The sequence below is a fragment of the Crinia signifera genome, chromosome 2 (assembly GCF_055691185.1).
Source record: "Crinia signifera chromosome 2, ASM5569118v1, whole genome shotgun sequence".
NCBI lineage: Eukaryota > Metazoa > Chordata > Amphibia > Anura > Myobatrachidae > Crinia > Crinia signifera.
The window spans coordinates 154,759,903-154,779,430 of record NC_139218.1 but is presented as its reverse complement, the minus strand read 5'-3'; the positions used below and the strand labels follow the sequence as shown (position 1 = coordinate 154,779,430).

Here is a 19,528-nt window from a genome sequence, read left to right as displayed (position 1 = left end):
CACAGTCCCGTTATCCACCAATAAGCAATAATGCTGCAACCACCAGCGGCTCCGCCACAGTAACATGCTCACCTTGAAGCCGCCATTCATCCCATTCTCCCCTTCAGCATTGGCAAATGGAAGACACTGAGCTGCCGGTGTTGGTGAGCAGAAGACCCAGCGACCACTGCTTAAGGTACAGAGTGATGCCTATACAGAAGAACATGGGTCTACGGTGCTGCTGCCTGCACCACTACATTTATAAATCAGGCCCACAGTGATTCATAGTTTTCTTCAGCCACTGCAGGACACACCCCTTAATGGCGATATAGGAATGCCCATAAGGGTAGTTAGATACGCCCTAAGGGCAGAGCATGACACACCCTTTCATCGGCACTGCACATTCTACAAGCAGCTAAAATTTCCTGAAACTAGTTTTCAAAAGAACGCAAGTATGTATCATCTGCATTGAGCTGACGCTTGGATAACTGTTCTGCCAGCTGCTGTAGTTCAGATACAATAGTCTGTAATTCATTGAGGCTAAGCTGATTTATGCTTAATACAAGTAAATATGTTTTTGATACAAGTCTCACTTTGTGGACTGTGTGTGTATGTGTGTTACATACGGCTGACTGGCAGTGGGGATGCAGGCGGACAGAATACCGACACCAGCATCTCGCTTAGAAGAGGCATTCAAAAGGAACTTTAAATCAAAACTTATTTTATGGAAAGTACATTATGGCCCAGGACAGGTTCAGGAACATGGGGTGAAATGTAATAGGATGAGAGAATCAGAAAGTCAGAGATTTGGTAAGAAATCTTCAGGGTTTTTTTTTAAAGCGGTAATCATTCACAATGCAAAATCAACCTGGTTTTGCAGTGTAAATGATTCCCGCTTTAAATAAACTGGAGATTTCTTGCCAAATCTCTCACTTTCTTATCTATCTATCACACTTTACAAGGCAGACTGTTAGATGAAAAATCTGTACACTGTCTTTTAAAACCTGTCATGTTTATAGTACAGTTATTTTTGTCCTGGGAGCTGAGTGCCCCAGTGCTTTAAATATACAGAGGCACTTCGTAAAAAACAGGTGGTATATTGCCTGACAGGAGGCTATATAAATCGGAATGACCAAACATTTTTACAGCTATAGTACAGGACAGCTTCAGGCTCAGCCATGCCAGCAAAAGTTCCCATTAAAAAATCTCCAGCTCCACCAAAAGCTGCACAAAGCAAAGCTCCAGAAGTTACAATGCCTGTTGCTCCAGCAGTGGAAGCTACAGTTCCAGAGGTTACTGCACCAGTTCCTGAGACCTCTGTTTCAGTACCAGAGGTTCCAGTTCCAGAAACCGCTATTACTGAGACCCCTGCTCCAGAGACCACTGTTCCCGAAACAAAACCAACAGAAGAAAAAGAGCCTGAGCCTGTGATTCCTGAGGCTCCAAAAGATGGTAAGTAGCTAATGCATTTAGTATTGTAAAATAATACAAAATTTAATAGATGTATGAAATAAGCATTTTTAGCATATTTTTAATAATGGCTATTGGTGTGATTTGCATTTACAGACATTTGATATTGGCTCTTTCTTACTACTTTGCCAGGAAATGCAGAAGTTGGTTGAGATAGGTTATAAATTCAAATCTTAAGGGATCCGTCTATCTGTGTATTAAACTGTATGTATACAAACTGTATATCTGACCTGGCGTTTTCAGATGTAGGATAAAGGTGGCCATACATCTACAGATCGATTGTCAGATTGGGCTGATTGAAACAAAATCCTGGTAATGATGAGAACAAATGACAGTTGACCATTTGCTTTGAATTGCTGGAAAACTGCCAAAAACTGTCATTCAGATATTACCAGGTTTTTGTTCCAACCAGCCCAATCTGACAATCGATCTGTAGATGTATGGCCACCTTAATACTGGCAATAGTTTCTCCATTCAGAGCACAGAGAAGCCTATTTAAGAAGGACAGCACATGTAACTGCAAGCCTGGTATTGTCATTAATTTCTCATAATGGATATAGCAGAGGTCACAAACAGGATAAAGAGGTACAGTAGATGTATGATGAAGCAGTAATAAGTGAGGAGAGGTGATAAAGTGCCTGGTACTTTATCACTGGCCAACCAGCTCCTGGCTGTTAAGTTAGAGGCTGGGTTTAAAAAGGGACAGTTAGGAGCTGATTGGCACTTTCTCACTTCTCCCTTACCACTGCTTCATACATCCACCCCAAAATGTGTTATTATTAATTAAAATCACTATAGCAATGAAAATTAGGACTTGTCTTACATACACCAATACTGCAAAAATTCCCAAATAAAAAAAAACATACTTTTTCTACAGTGGTAATTAATACCAGTAGGAATCTGGGGAGAATGGCTTACAATATTGTGTAACAACATCAATGAGGGGTGACGGGTGTGGAATAGCTCACAGACAATGTCTAGTCAGAAAGTCAATAGGTAGACACCAAAAGTTTGACATGAAAAATCAATATGTGTGCATGGACACTGTGTAAGTGTGGTTTTGGTATATTGGATCTACAATGTCTAAGTCTATAGTCATATGGTCGACCACTAATGGTCGATAGTTAAAAGGTCGACAGTGAAAATGTCGACAGGGTCCGACCGTCGACAGACAATAGGTCGACAGGGTCAATAGCTCGACAGCCAAAATGTCTACATGGTCAAAAGTTTGACATCACAAAGGTCGACATGGAAATGTCGACATGATTTTTTCTGTTTTCTTGTGGCTATGTCAACATAGGTCGACGTGGACTCTGTCTAAGTGTACCACGTCCCCTCGCATGGCTCACTGCACTCGCCATGTTTCAGCCTCGGTGCCTCGCTGCGCTTGGTACACTATTATATTCACCCTCTACACCATAGTGGATGGTAGGGCATGAAAAAAAAAGCAGGCTGTCGACCTATTGACCCTGTCGACTATTGGACCTTGTCGACCATTGGACCCTGTCAACCTTTTGATTGTCAACCTTTGGTGCTGTCGACCTTTTGACCCTGTTAATCATTTGAATGTCGACCATTAGTGGTCGACCATATGACTGTAGACCTAGACATTGTAGATCTGAGTTGAGAATAAAGCAAGACATTTCAAGGAACTGGGAACAGGCAAAATCATGCTGCATTGAAAGTGGGGCATGTTTAAAATGTGCAAATAGATTTTGGACCTTAGTCTGGCCATTCGCAGCAGACGTTCGTTCGCAAGGGGACCAATGTTTGGTGTATGCACATGCGCAGGGTAATTTCTGCGCATGTGCATACGCCGGGAGCATGCACAAACTGTTCGCCGGGGACCATCGAAAGATGTGGGAGGTTTCCCCTGGTCTGCAAATGGATATTTACAGTATGTAAAACATCTATTCCCATGCCGTGCAAATGAATCTGGCGTGGGAATGGTGGGCTGGTGTACCACCTTTGGCAGGGCGGGTTCTGATTGACTCACAAGGGTGCGAATTCGCATCCGAGGGAGTCAACCAGAATAACCCTCTTAGAATGGGGAGGGAAGTGTCTACTCAACTCAAATCTAAATGTACTGTAAATAGCAGTGTAAAAATAAAGTTGAAAGTTGATAAAGCCAGTACTGTATTTCCTCAGCATGAAAAAAAATATTTTCATACCATGTTTTGTCTAGTTACTTGCTTCATCTCTCTGGGTCTGATTCAGACCTGCTTCCTAGGCTGCGTATTTTCACAGGTAAACGCCACCCCACCGAACGCCCCACCCAGCCGCCCGAATCCCCTCACTAGCATGCGAGCTGATGCGTTTGCATACACATCCGCTCGTATTTATGGTCCCTCACCATCTAATTATTTTTCGCAATAAAAGTAAGGCTATACTTATTTTTATTTTGGCTGGCAATGGTCAAATAGGGGGGTGGGGTCTGATGTCATGTGACATCATCCGGCCACTGCAATCAATACCAAAGGAGGTAGCAATTAGAATTGATTACTATTATCACATATTAGTAAGTCGGGCTCCTTAAAATAATAATTCTGTAAATATTACTGCAATAAATTGGTTGAAACACTAGCTACTTTAGCTTCAAAGTAACAACATTTGAAACACAGGGTATATGCACACTGGTTCATGTATTGTCATCCAGCATGTGCATGCTTTGTTTGGCTGATCTGTCAACCATATTGATCTTATGGTTTTATGTGATATCAGCACTTGATAATGTTGATAGCCTTAGATCTGGAATACATACAGTTGACTAGCGGTGGGATGCCAATGGTCAGAATACGGTCACCGGCATTCGGAAGGAGGGAAAAATGACAGTTGTTTGGTATACTTACCTTATCTTTGCCACCTCCCTAAGCAAAGCTTTCCCCCCGCAGCCTAACCCATATCCGATCCAACTGATTCTATCACAGCCGCCGAGTAAGTCCTGGGCTACGCACAGAAGTGGGCCTATTGTTACAAGAGCCGAGTGCTGCGCATGCGAGCAAGATGTTTTTGAAATGCACATGTTCGCCGAGAGCACAAACCCAACATAGCGGCCGGTGGGCGGGGTGTGGGGTGGTGGGCCGGGGGACTCGCTCATCGGAACGTCCAGCATTGCTCTGAACAACCTTAGATGTGCGTATGCCTTCCACATCATTCGATGGTCGGCTACCATTGAATGATGTGGATGTTCCCCCACAGGCCGTGAATGGATATTTATGTCAAACATCCAATCGCAGCCAGTGCGTGCAAACACACGCTGCGAATTTGTGTCGGCCAGTCCACCATTCACAAGGTGGGCTTTGGTTGAACCAGAATAACCACATAATGGTCCTTCTTCTTGTTCACTCGCAAAGGCAAATTCCTTCTCATATGGACAAAACCATGCACACTGCAGGTGGGGCAGATGTAATTTGTGCAGAGAGAATAAGATTTGGGTGCGGTTTTAATTCAAAGTGAATTCTATACTGCAGTGTTAAAATAAAGCAGTCAGTATTTTCCCTGCACAGAAACAATATAACTCACCCAAATCTAAATCTCTCTGCATATCTTACATCTGCCCCACCTGCAATGCACATGGTTTTGTCCAGGGGCGGTTCCAGGATAAAATGACAGGGGGGGCACCATGATAAAAGAGGGTTTGGGTGTTGGAGGGCAGTGTTCGTGGTGCCAGTGTACATGCTAAGAGAGCGGCATAAAGAGGGTGGGAATGGGATTAAAAAAAGGCCCTGGCATTTAAAGTACGCAGGCCCACCATGGCGACAAAAGTGAAGGATGTAGTTGTGCGCGCGCCGAAGGCGCCCTCTGGAAAAGGGGTGTGGCCACTCAACAGGGGGCGTGGCCTTGAGTATAGTGTACCACACCATATACAACTTCTACACATTATGCAACAAATACTAGACCCCATTATACTTGCCCATTACACATGATGCTAAATGGAATGAGCCAAAATTCACATAGTGCCACATGGATTGTGTCAAAATTCACATAATGCCACACGGATCGAGCCAAAATTCACATAATGCCACACAGATTGAGCCAAAATTCCCATAATGCCACACGGATTGAGCCAAACTTCACATAATAACACATGGATTGAGCCAAACTTCACATAATGCCACACAGATTGAGCCAAAATTCACATAATGCCACACGGATTGAGCCAAAATTCACATAATGCCACATGGATTGAGGCAAAATTCACATAATGCCACACGGATTGAGCCAAAATTCACATAATGCCACATGGATTGAGGTAAAATTCACATAATGCCACACGGATTGAGCCAGAATTCACATAATGCCACATGGATTGAGGCAAAATTCACATAATGCCACACGGATTGAGCCCAAATTCACATAATGCCACATGGATTGAGGCAAAATTCACATAATGCCACACGGATTGAGCCAGAATTCACATAATGCCACATGGATTGAGGCAAAATTCACATAATGCCACACGGATTGAGCCAGAATTCACATGATACCACACAGATTAAGCCAAAATTCTTAATACGCTTCATAAATATGGACATTGTCCGCCAAAGGCGCGCATTAAACATTCACACCATAATGTCCATTACACGTTAAGTTACACACCATTATGTCCATTATGTATTATGCCAAACACCATAATGCCTATTACAAATGATGCTACATACTGTAAGTGCTGCTTATCTACATGCTCATTGCCAGAGGTTCCATGCTCGTTGCCATGTGGGATTACATGCTCATTGCCAATACATGCTTGCGGTAAATGGGGGACAGCCGCCGCCAGGCAGAAGTGATAGCCACTGACAGTGGCAGAGCCTGGCTGTATTCAGAGCACTGCAGGTCCCGGCTATTTGAAATAATACCCCTCTCACACCAGTAAATGCATTCCAGTTTGGCCCCTTTTAGCCCAGCGATTTGGAATTGAATGAGATCAACTTCTGTTATGCCAGGGGAGGAACTGGCAGACATCAGAAACGGGTGTGGGTCGGAATTAACGGGTCCCATATTATCCTATGGGGGAAAACGTTACAGCTTTGCCAGGCAATATCTCCGGTTCCCGGGGGGCTAGTGACACGGGGCTGGACTCGTTGGAAAGCCCTGGTCCTCAGAGCTACAAAATAAAATGACAGGGGGCACGTTCCCGGTGCCCCCCCCCACCTGAATTCACCAATGGTTTTGTCCATTTGAGAAGGAATTTGCCTTTGTGAGTGAATCAGAATAAGGGCCAATGTTACAGCAAAGCATTGAATCCTTTCACTGAGCAGGAGAAGGCATTTTGGGGTCAGCACTTGGTAGGTGACACGCACTCAAGTGCGGACCCAATCACCAACATTCCCCTTGTGGTGCAACTGCATATTCAGGAACTTAACTAGTGAACTTTATTAATAATAACTTTAAGTTAAATCTCCTTGTACTTGAAATTCACATTGATCAGCATGCTATACAGGCGCTGTGAAATGCAACCTCATACACCATAATAAGACACTCTAAACAATGGTTCTGTGTTATTGATACCTGTAGCTAACAGTCTGCAATAATTTTTCTTTAGATTTTACCAAAAGCACAGAGTATAGCTCGTCTCACAGTCGTACCACAAAGTGACATCCACTTTCCTGATTGCCCTGATTCCCACCTTTCACGACTGCAGGGATAACCATTGATGTGTGTAAACCAGGGATGGGGAACCTTTGGCCCTCCAGCTGTTTATGAAATACACATCCCAGCATGCCCTGCTACAGTTTTGCTATTTGGCCATGCTAAAACTGTTGCAGGGCATGCTGGGATGTGTAGTTCAACAACAGTTGAAGGGCCGAAAGTTCTGCATCCCTGGTGTTAACCAACGCTGGTTCCCATTTCTACAATCTATATATAAACTACCGATGTCAACATATATGGTTGCCTCGCCAATGGCCTTCCCTAGCTTAGCTGCAATGGTTTCCTATGTACTGTACATAGAAGAAAAAACTCAGTGTATTTAGAAGGACATTCTCAGTGACCATCTTCGTCTGCATACTCATCTCCATCATTGGCCTCAAGCCTCTAGTTGTATGTTGATTGAGTCCTCACTACTTACATTTAAGCTGTAATGTGTATTGATCTGTGGCGCTCTTTATTTGTACTGTATTTTTGTTATTTATTCAATGTTATGCCAAGCTTTGTCTCCCTGTATTGTTCCTTTGTACGGCGCTGCGAAACACTTGTGGCGCCTTATAAATAAAATTATAATAATAATAATATATCTAAATGACTTGCAAAGCTGTGAAATTTGCATCTTTGTGAGTCAACTAAACACTGCACCCATGCAAATGGATGTTTTGCATAAAGATCCATTCAATTATTTCTAAGGAGTTCACAAACCTAATTCACTCTCTGGTGACTTAGATATGCGGCACCTTGGAAGAGTGTGGTGGGCCGGTGACTATACAAGTCGCCGCATCCGCTCGCATAGATGGCCGGCACATGCACATAAGCGAATATGTGCATACGCAGTCCATCACCATTGCTCACCATTGGTGAGTATGAATTAGAATTGCCTCCTTAGTGTATGACTGCTGTGTATGAGCTCAGTTTGAGTCCCATATAAAGCATTTATTTTATGTATTTAATATGTATTTTCAATACTGGGTGAGTACTCATAGGTCCTGCTCCTAATCTCACAATTGTTGAGTGGCATGTGTGACTAATGCTGCAGACCAGTGGCAGAACTTGTGGACGGTGATCCCAGTGGCAAAAATATAATTGCACAATATTCAGCATGGCAGTGGGAGACAGGGAGAGGCAGATTATGATGGGGAGAGCAGGGGAGGCAGAGTGTGACAGGGAAATAAAGGAAAAGGGTGGCAGGGGCAGCAGTGGGCCCCTTAGTCCTCTGCTGCAGAACACAGTTTGTATTCTCAATGGTGACTGCATAACCAGTTTACTATACTGTAGCTGGGTGCACAATATATGATATCGCTTGCGGGGCAGCCGGCTAATGTGTACTCATAGAGATCACCTGATTGATCCTTCTCTGGAGGCCCATGTACAGTACGCCTCCCTTCTCTTCCATCACAGATTGCTTCTGCACATGTTCTACCTAATGCCTGCAAATGCACAGGGTCAGAACTGTCAGTAAGTTGATACCAATTACTACCACTTTACTGCAGAATTCTTCAATGAGACATACTCTTATCATGGTCACTGAACCAGCAGGAATTATTTGTTAAATGCAGATATTCAATCGTTCCTTATCATTTCTAATCACTATGATACAGCATGTGGGCATTAAATAGCAATTTCTACAGGGTTGCCAACTTTTAATTGTGCCTCTCCGGGAGAAGACGAAGTTGATGAACTGGCAACGTCAATGTCATGACTGGTGGTAGCATCTTCAGCACCAGTAGGAATAGGTTCCTGATCTTGTAATTGTTTGTCCTCCATATCTTTCAATACAATGCACCCCTAGACTTATACAGCAATTGAAACAGCACCCCTGGACTGATGTGGCAGACTTAGCAGCAGTGCCAGATTAAGCCTTCGGGGGCCCGGGGCACTTTAGACAGGGGGGCCCCCTTGCACTTTATTACTGGCCGCAAACTGCATGGGGGAATATTACACTATCAAAACACAGAGTAAAGGCAGTATAAACTTGGTCAATGGGTAACTTCAGGGGATATATATTTATATATATATATATATATATATATATATATATACACACACACACACACAAATACATACATACATACATACATACATACATACATACATACATACATACATACATACAACATGAAAAGCCTGTGTTTGTCCCTCTGCACCTTACTCTGTAGGAGACCTCACAGTCCCAGTGCTGCCTCTGATTAAAAACCCTCCCATGACAGCTGCTGCTGCTGCTGCTGCTGTTATCCATGGGCCTGAGAAGCATGTAATGAGCTCCACCAATCAGAGCTCAGCACAAACGGCTCAGTCTCTGCCCTCTGGTGCAAAGTGTCATGGGACTTAGTCAACTCCCAGTAATGCACTGCACACTTGGCTCCCAATGCTCAGCACCATTAATCATTGTCACATTGGCAGATAGGTGAAGCTGCAGCATTACCCCACTCCCATGCACAAAACCTTTGGCAAAAAATGTTTTTTTTTTTTTTTTAAATACATGCCAACCACAGGGGGCCCCTAGCTAGAGGGGGGCCCAGGGGCACTGACCCCTTGTGCCCCCATTATAATCCGGCCCTGCTTAGCAGCACCCCATGAATTATACAGCAGATGGAGCACCTCTTTTTTGTGTGGAGGCTCAGTTGTGGCAGACCCTGTCACTGAAATATTTGGTTTGTTAAACTGTGCATTTCATGTTAAAACAACATAAGGGTGGGAGGACCCAAGGAAAATTCCATCTTGCACCTCTTTTTTGCATTATTTGCTTATTGGGGGCCTTGTTTTTAAAACTACCAACTTGCCTGCAACTAGGGTGCCACTCTTAGATGTGCCATGTGTTTGTGCCATCCACTTGCGTCACTTAGCTTAGTCATCAGCTTGGTGCAACCTTTTGGCGTACAAAAACAATATTGTGAGGTGTTTAGTATAGATCCAAAACACGAAGGGAGATCCAGATTCAAAACCAAAACCACGAAAATTGTCCATTGCACATTTCTAATTTAATGATTAAATCTTTTATCCATGTTGTGTAAATCTCTTCATCAATGAAAAATTGGAAAAGGGGCGTGGCCACTTTAAAAGGGGAGTGGTCACTTTAAAGGGGGCATGGTCCTGTGTAGTGTGCCAACCCATATAAATCTTATATACATTATGCAACACAATAGTAGACCCCATAATACTAGCTAGCCCTTAAACATTATGTGACACACAATGAGCCAAAATTCAAAAGGAATGAGCCAAAAATCACATTATACTACGCGGGTTGAGAAAAAAAAAATTACGTTTTGCCACACGGATTGAGCCAAACTTTACACTGCATGTCCCTGTCACCTACAGCACACGTTCCCTACATCACACCAGTGACACATGTCCACTACATCACACGTCCCTGTCACCTGCATCACAACGCACATCCCCATCACCTTCATCACACCGCACATCCCCATCACATTCATCACGCCGCACGTCGCCATCACCTGCATCACACCGCACGTCCCCATCACCTTCATCACACCGCACGTCCCCATTACCTTCATCACATCGCACGTCCCCATCACCTGCATCACACCGCACGTCCCCATCACCTGCATCAAACCGCACGTCCCCATCACATTCATCACACCGCATGTCCCCATCACATTCATCACAACGCACGTCCCCATCACCTTCATCTCACTACACGTCCCCAACACCTTCATCACACCGCAAGTCCCCATCACCTGCATAACACCGCACGACCCCATCACCTGCATCACACCTCACGTCCCCATCACCTTCATCACACCGCACGTCCCCATCATCTTCATCACACCGCACGTCCCCATCACCTTCATCACACCGCACATCCAAATCACCTGCATCACACCGCACGTCCCCATCACCTTCATCACACCACACGTCCCCATCACATTCCCCACACCGCACGTCCCCATCACCTTCATCACACCGCACGTCCCCATCACCTTCATCACACCGCACGTCCCCATCACCTTCATCACACCGCACATCCCCATCACCTGCATCACACCGCACGTCCCCATCACCTTCATCTCACCGCACATCCCCATCACCTGCATCACACCGCACATCCCCATCACACATCCCCATCACCTGCATCACACCGCACGTCCCCATCACCTTCATCACACCGCACATCCCCATCACCTGCATCACACTGCACGTCCCCATCACCTTCATCACACCGCATGTCCCCATCACATTCCCCACACCGCACATCCCCATCACCTTCCTCACACCGCACGACCTCATCACATGCATCACACCGCACGTCCCCATCACCTGCATCACACTGAGCATTCACACTGAGCGTCTCTATCACCTCCATTTCACCGCAAGTTGCGGTGACACAGCAACCTCCAGCAGCAAGGGGTTATTAGTGAGTGGCAGGAAGCCCATCAACAACCTACATTGTGAGGGTAATGCAGGGAGATTTTCTTTATAGATGAAGTAGGAGCACGAGCTGCTTGTGCGCTATGAGGTATAATAAACCAGAAGGTGGGTTGACAGTTACTGCGTGCCCCAGGCGAGTTGGGCTATAGTTGCTAGTAGTAGGGACTGGGGCTGTGGAGGGCAGCAGGACTCCTCAGTAGAAAGCTGTTCTGCAGCTATAGGGATACCGCACTGACACAAAGATGACACAAAGATACCGGGCAGGGAGAAACACCCGCCCGACCTCCCCAGGTACTCACAAGCTGCGGGGTGGTCTCCGCGGGTCCTGCTGTTGCTGGACGGTGGATCTGGGGCAGAACACACTCCGTGTTCACCCACGATGGTGCCGGTACCAGGGACAGTGGTGCCCGGGGCGCGTGCTGCTCCGCCTAGTGGATAGCCTCAACCAGCAGGAGCGTGGATAAACGCTCCCCGGCTCCGCAACCATGTTTTACACCGTCCGGGGCAAAGGAGGGGAAGGATGGGGTAGAGGAAGGCAGGGGTGTAATTCCTAGCTGGTACGGGAGCTCTCAGCAGACCGGACCGTCCTGCTGGCTAGCCAAACCACTCCCCCTCGCAGCTCTACATTAAAAAAACATTTAGGTTGGCACTACAGAATATTCATAAACAGTAGTCCGATATTACAGGGGTCATCAAACATTTTTGTTTCGGGACGCCTTCAGACTATAAAAATAATTAATGACCCCAGCAAGTTACTGCAGAATGGTCGTCACATGTGAGGTAATACGGCAAATACTTGGCTGCATTTTGGAGGTGCAAAATAAGGCAAGGAATCTGAAGTAACAGACAATTCAACAGATTTTTTATACTTCTTGGATCACTGATTGAGAGATTAGAGAAGTCATTAGCCTGATGGTCAGCAACATGGAGTCGCGACCCGACTTTGGGGTCAGAACCCACAGTTTGAAAAACACTTTTCTATGTCACTGCCGATGCATCATCAGTGGCATCCTCTGACGTCTATAAATGCAGTATGACTGAGGACATCCCAAGAGAGATCCCTGTCTCCACTCCATTGCTGCCAGCATCGGCAAATGTGTATGTACTTGCAAATGCTGGTACCCCTGCCAGGTCCTTAATATAGAAGGACCAGAGTTACAGTATCCCCTGTGCCCCCCACCCTTTGGGAATCAATTTGTTTTGGCCACTATATATTTTTCCTCCCTGTGGGGGCTAATATGTCTGTTTTTTTTTATTTTATTATTATTCTGTGGTGGCCAGTGTATGTTTTTTTTTCCTTGTCCAGTGCTTCACCAGAATCTGTCTGGTGAAGTGTCTAGTGAAATGGTAAAGTGGTCTACACACACGGAGAGAGGAGATCAGTATTCTGAGCAATGCTAGATCTCCCAGAATGCTGGGATTGCTCAGCACACAGTGCTGCATAGTGATGTGTCGCTGAGCGATCTGTCAGAGCCAGTGTTCTCCGTAAGAATACTGGCCCTGACACCAGTGATTATAGATTTATCCAGCCTGCTGGATATTAATCGCTGGGGCAATAGCGATGCACGGGCCACACATCACTATTGTTATGCCCAACACCCACAACGATGCTCGGGGATCGTTACTTGTGTAGACCCATAACACTGCAACAATTTTTTATTGGTGCAAGAAGTGGCTGTAAATAAATCAGACTTATTGTTGTAATAATAGATAACTAGGAAACGAAGAGTAGAAAATGCTAATAATGAAGTGCGAGATAAGTAATTGAATGCCCAACTTGTAACATATGAAATGTAACCTGCAATTGATGCACAAGTCAAACAAGTCACATGAAAGCTATTTTGTATCCATATACTAAGGATGCTACCCACCTAAGTTGTCTCATGAGACTTCATGAATTCTAAAGTGTTTCCAGAGTCTAGACCCAGAAGTAATGGTTATTTCTGGCCCAGCAGGCTCACCATGGCCCTTATTCTGATTGATGCGGATATTCCCGAATTCTTACGGTGCGGTCCGCACGCCACGCTGTGCTGCCGCGTGCGGCCATCGTCCGTAGAAACGCCCACGTGTCCTCCGCATTCGGACGGACTCACTCTTTAAGAACAGGGCGTGTTTACGGACGACATACAAACCATGCGTGTGCGGGGGAAACACTCAGATTCTGCACGGTATTACAGAGTATGCACGGGAATACCGCATCCGAACGGATGGCAAGCGGTCCGTCCGCACGGAAGCGGTGTATTTACGCAAAACTAGCCACTATTATGTCTATTCTGCAATACATCACATGACCCACTTATTCAATTACCTATCCTCATAAAAAAATGTTTATTGGGAATTGGAATCAATTATATGCCAATATATCCTTACAACCATGGCTAACACATCCATTGCACACATTAACCCTTACATCAATTGAAGTGCAATGGTTTGTATTTGACCCTGTGTAAAATATTATAAACAATCTACACATATACTGTTTAATGTGCAAAGAAAACCAACAACTTCGAACTTGCATAAAATATTTATTTATAGTACTATGAACAAGGGACAAGTACAGCATATGTGTGTGTTTAGTAAAGGTTCCTTGAAGCAGCAATGGTTTCAATTAAAGCACTGACAAGCGTCCTATTAGTGAGTAATGAGTAAAGGAGTCGATTGTATTGGGTTCAGGTGTTAATGCTTGTAGTCATTAGGCGTTCCGTTCGCCTACCGCAAGACCGAGTGGTTTCCGCAAAGCAATACTTGACTTATGGACACCGCACATTTCTATCGGTTTTGTTCGCGTGCATTCGGAGTGCTATCCGAATGCACGCCCCCCAACATAAGTGTACTCCCCCGTGTCCGCCCATGTTTCCTCCCAGTTTTGCCCACTTTTAAACTACGCCCATGTGTCATTCCGCATGACGCCCATAATACGCCCATATATCCAGACTGATTGCGGTGCACAGTTTTGTACGGGATTTGGCCGAACAGGTACGGAGTCAATGCGTGGCACATGCGCGTTGCGTTCTCCACGCATGCGCAGACGCCGTAAAGACGCTATCCGAAAGTATGCGGAAAAGTACGCATCAATCAGAATAAGGGCCTATGTGCCCTATTGTGGATTTCTAAATGTACACATTTAGAAATACAACTTCCAGCAGCTTCTACTGCTTGGTATGAAATTGTAATGTTTACTGCAGCAGGAGCGATTGCAAAGTGAAGTCGAGGACCTGTCCGGTGGCAGTCACTAGTAAAGTAAGAATAGAATAATAATTTAACTAATAATTAAATAAAATGTCTTCAAATGTAAAAAGTACCAGCCAGTGTCATTAGCTATGTGCTTACATACCCCTTACATGTCTTGGGTGTCAATATACCCCACTACCAAGAATCTCTGGCAAATTATTTTTCATGCTGCTTCCTATCCTCTCCAAGATGCAAAACCAGCCCAGCTTCACCCCTTTCATGGTCACTACAGGCCTACTTCCAGTCTGCACAGCTGTTGAACTAATTTATTGTCTGACAGTCTAGTACAAATTTTACCTTTCTGACTTTGTCATGACTCTTTGGGGGAAATTTACTCACGTGGGAATTTTATTTGAGATGGGCTGTTGCTATTGGCAACCAATCAGCTTCTATCAATTATCTTCTAGAAGGTGCTTAAAAAATAAGTAGATTCTGATTGGTTGCCTATAGCAACATACCATCTGAAATAGAACTCCCATCTTAGCAAATTTACCCCTTTGAATCATATTGTATCATGTAAAAGGTCTTAACTACCCCAAAAAACATGTAAAACTGTTTTCATCTCTTTAATCACTAAAAAGAGGCCTGATCATTCTCCTTCTGGAAATTTAATTTGTTCAAAGCCCCCGGCACCCCGAGTAGCATTCCTGAATATACAAATACACATAAATACACATACATACACATACAACACAAATAGAATACATACAAGCACAGCACGCACGCACAAACACACACACACACACACACACAAATACACACAGATTTAGTGTACTATACACAGAGCCCCCTCACACACTCACACACACAGTACATACATACATACATACATACATACATACATAAATACATACATATACACAGCCCCTCTAAGCACACATACAGTATACATACAGATTGCTGATACACACACATTTTTGACTTAACAATAAAAAGCAGGCAGCATCATTAAAGACCAATATAAAAACAACTTTTTATACACCCCCCCCCCCCAAAAAAAAACAAAGTCATAGACTGCCCTTACAATATACAAACCCACCTGTTCCATCACCTCCTGATAAGCAGGTAGGAAGTCCACAGTCCCTCCTCACCCATCCAGCGCTGCTTGTCAGAAATGCCTGAGAGGAGCTGTGCACTTGAGCTCCCCCTACAGGCAGCCAGGGGACTCACTAAATGTACTGTAGTGTGTATCCTGCTGCTTTTCTCTGCCACGTCTTTCACTGCAGCCGGCTCTCCCCCCGATGTCGGCACTGGCTGCAATCGTGAGGGGGGTGCCTATCAATAGGAGGTGCCTGTGCACCCCTGGCACCCCCTGTGCGCAAGCCTATGATAATATTCAAGGAAGCATGAAAGGTAGCAACAAGAGGCTCATTTAAAGCAATGTATCCACGGGGGCGATTTCAGCACATATCACTGGCAATATGGTCACTGAGCGACCATATTGCCAGTGATTTCATGTGCTGTGGGAGATAAGCCAGCCCTTCATATAAATTGTACACCAAAATTCCACTACGTGCTATGTTTGTTATACAAATGTAAATACAAAATGTGGCAGCCCAATCACTAAATTCCCTGAGGGTTAGGGAATTAACATGCAAATATACAACCCAATAGTGATCTGGCGCCTATAACGCTCAATTAACATCAACAGTTTTTAACGGGATTGTTCGTAATCTCCAACACGGTTTAAGAAGAGGCGTTGTTCATCCACAAGATGCTTTTTATTAAAATGTTTTCCAGATGTCAACAGAATACAAAAAAAGATCGCAACGCGTTTCGTCAACCAAGTGTCTTCATCAGGGGGATATTAATAAGTCTTCCAGAAAAGATGTTTTTTTGTTCAAATTACTGTGGATTATCCATTGAACAGGAAGCTGTTCCCTTAGATATAACTGTGGTATTTTTATTAGTGCAAGGATTATTCCTTTGTTTAATTGTTGATCTATTTAATTAGGTTATGGTTATGTTCCATATTTCCATAGAAGTTTTGAGGTATTAAAGATCCTTTCAAATGTTTAAAAACTAGTATAATCACCAATAAATGATAAAAATGATGCAATTCCAGCTGTGCGGCTTCAGAACAAATACGCAGTGTATTACGGTCTGTTGGCTTGTAGAAGATGTCCGTCTCTATTTTACCTGCTTTTTGTATATGTTCACATCCAAGTAATTGATTGACTCTCGGTTCATCTGATACATGAACTTAATAGGGCAATCCAGTCAATTGATCTCTTCCATATATTGCTGGAATAGTTTTTCTGTGCCTTGCCATAATAACAGGACTTCATCTATGTATCTACAGTAGAAGTAGATGTGCTCCTTCATCTCAGACATAAAGAACAATTTTTGTTCCAGATGATACATATATACATTAGCGTACGAGGGTGCAACGGGCGATCCCATCGCACACCCCATACGCTGTTGGAAGAATTCTCCATTAAACATAAAGAAGTTACGATGTAATATCAATCTGAGGAGCTCTATCATAAATTCTGGTTGCGGACCCTTGTATAGTATATAATTTTCCATCACAGACCTCATGGCCTCCATGCCACCATCGTGAGGTATTCTGGTGTACAGGCTTGAAATATCGAGGGAACACAACCATAGATCTTCTGGAATGTCTTGAAGTGCTTCCATTTTTATCAATAAGTCTGTGGTATCACGCAAATAAGTTGTTTGTGCCTGTACACAGGGTTGGATGAAGTGGTCAAATACTGTCGCTACCTTACTGTATAGTGATTCTCGGGCCGAAATAATCGGGAGTCCCGGTGGATTCTGTGAGTCCTTGTGGACTTTAGGTAGGCAGTATATGATAGGTACCGGTGGGAAATCAGTCTTAAGGTAGGTGCACAGTTCAGTGGGAATGACGCTCTCTTTCACAGCATGGTCTAGGATGGAGTCTAATTCTATTTTGTATTGTGGAGTTGGATCTGCTGCCAGACAGTCATAGGTTGCCAGGTTGTTCAATTGGTCGTACACCTCTTGTTTGTAGTTGGATAGCGTTAATAGCACGATACCCCCGCCTTTGTCTGCTGGCAATATCATAATTTCATCCTTATTGCGGAGCTCTTTAATGGCTTTCCATTCTTCTCCCGATAGATTGGAGAATCTGGAATTGAAAGCTTTTTGTTGTTGGTTTACCTGGAATTCCAGTGTTCTGATGAAGCTCTGTATTGACGTATTGGATGAGAAGGGGTCAAACCTAGATTTATTTTTGAAAGTAGAATATTTATTATCAACCGTAGTTGTTTCAATGTGATCTTTAAAGTGATCGCGTAGTTTCAATTGGCGGTTTAATTGTGAGGTTTCCAGCTTCCATTGGAATTCGTCAAAATTGCATGTGGGCACCACCTAGCCTCCTTCCTCAACAAGGCAAGACCCCGATTACCACCTCTCAACATCGGTGGTATCCAGTCAATTATCATATAACTCAGAGCTGCAATCTGATGTTTGAACTTTAAGAAATGGGCAGCAACAGGTTTGTCAGTTGCTTGATGGACATATGCGAGATGAATTGATGACCTGTGCTGATTCATTCTCTCACGAAAAGTGCGTATGGTCTTGCACACGTAGACCAAGCCACACGGGCACCTCAGAATGTATAATACATGGTCAAGAGTACATGTGAGATGATGTTTGATCATTATCTTTCTGCCCGTGTGGGGGTGGTGAAAAGATGGACCACTGAAAAGGCCTCGGCAGGTCGTACAACTTGGGCATTTATAGCACCCAGGTCTTGCTACCAGCCATCGTTTATCCATAGTTGGACTTGGGGTGACATCTGGCCTTAGTAACATGTCCTTCAGATTCTGCCCACGTCGGGCCGCAATCAGTGGTGGATTTTTAGTCACTGTATTGAATACAGGATCTGTACCCAAAATTTGCCAGTTCTTTTTGATCGATTTCTCCATCTGTTTGAATTTAGTATCACACTTCATCACCACTGTCATGCGTGTTTCATTGCACTTTTCTCTCTTATCAGGTGAGTTATAGATCTGCCTTGCTCTCAGTAGGCTTTGTTGGATGTCCTTGTCATGGTATCCTCTAGCGTGGAACCTTTCACAGCACTCCAGTATCTGTTTTTCTGCTACTACTGGGTCGGAATTGTTCCTGAAGACTCTGAGTAGTTGAGAAATATGTAATTTTGATTTAAGTTTGTCCGGGTGATGGCTGGACGCCCACAGCAGCGTGTTCCTATCGGTTGGTTTCTGAAATAATGTGCATTCCAACCGTGTACCAGTTTTTAGTACCGCGACATCTAGGAAGTTCATACTACAGGGGTCCGCTACAGCAGTAAAACGAAAAGGGCAGTCCAATTGGTTAAGATCCCGAACCATCTCAAAAAAAGAGTCTGTAGTACCCCTCCAGATCACAAATAGATCATCTATGAACCGTTTGTAGTGATAGATGTTTGTACTGTACCTGTCAAGTATGTGAACCATTTCGTAGGCCGCCATATATAAATTGGCGAAACCCGGCGCCTAATTGGAACCCATGGTGGTTCCCGCTATTTGCATATAGTAACCGCCATGGTACAAAAAGTGGTTTTTCGTTAACACCAGCTCAATCAGCTGACAAATGAATTCCACAGGGGGTCCCTCATAGGGGCCTCTGACCAAGGCTTCACAAACCGCTTGGATCCCCCCTACATGCGGAATCACTGTATACAATGATGAAACATCAAGAGACGCCAGTATACAATCATCAGGTACCTCTCCTAAGTCACTGAGGCCCTCCAAGAAGTTGCCTGTATCCTTGATATAACTATCAACTGCCTGCACGCATGGCTGTAAGTAGTGATCTACAT

At 44.3% G+C, this 19,528-nt stretch overlaps 1 protein-coding gene across 1 annotated transcript in view; it reads left to right on the top strand.

The window, feature by feature from the left end:
* Positions 1–1,134: 1,134 nt before the first annotated feature.
* Positions 1,135–19,528, top strand: part of LOC146058914 (myosin-binding protein H-like) — a 144,221-nt gene continuing 125,827 nt past the window's right edge. Inside the window, exon 1 of the mRNA XM_083171115.1 lies at positions 1,135–1,431. Coding sequence (XP_083027241.1) covers positions 1,158–1,431 — 274 coding nt within the window. The 5' untranslated portion in view covers positions 1,135–1,157. The remainder of the gene's footprint in view (positions 1,432–19,528) is intronic.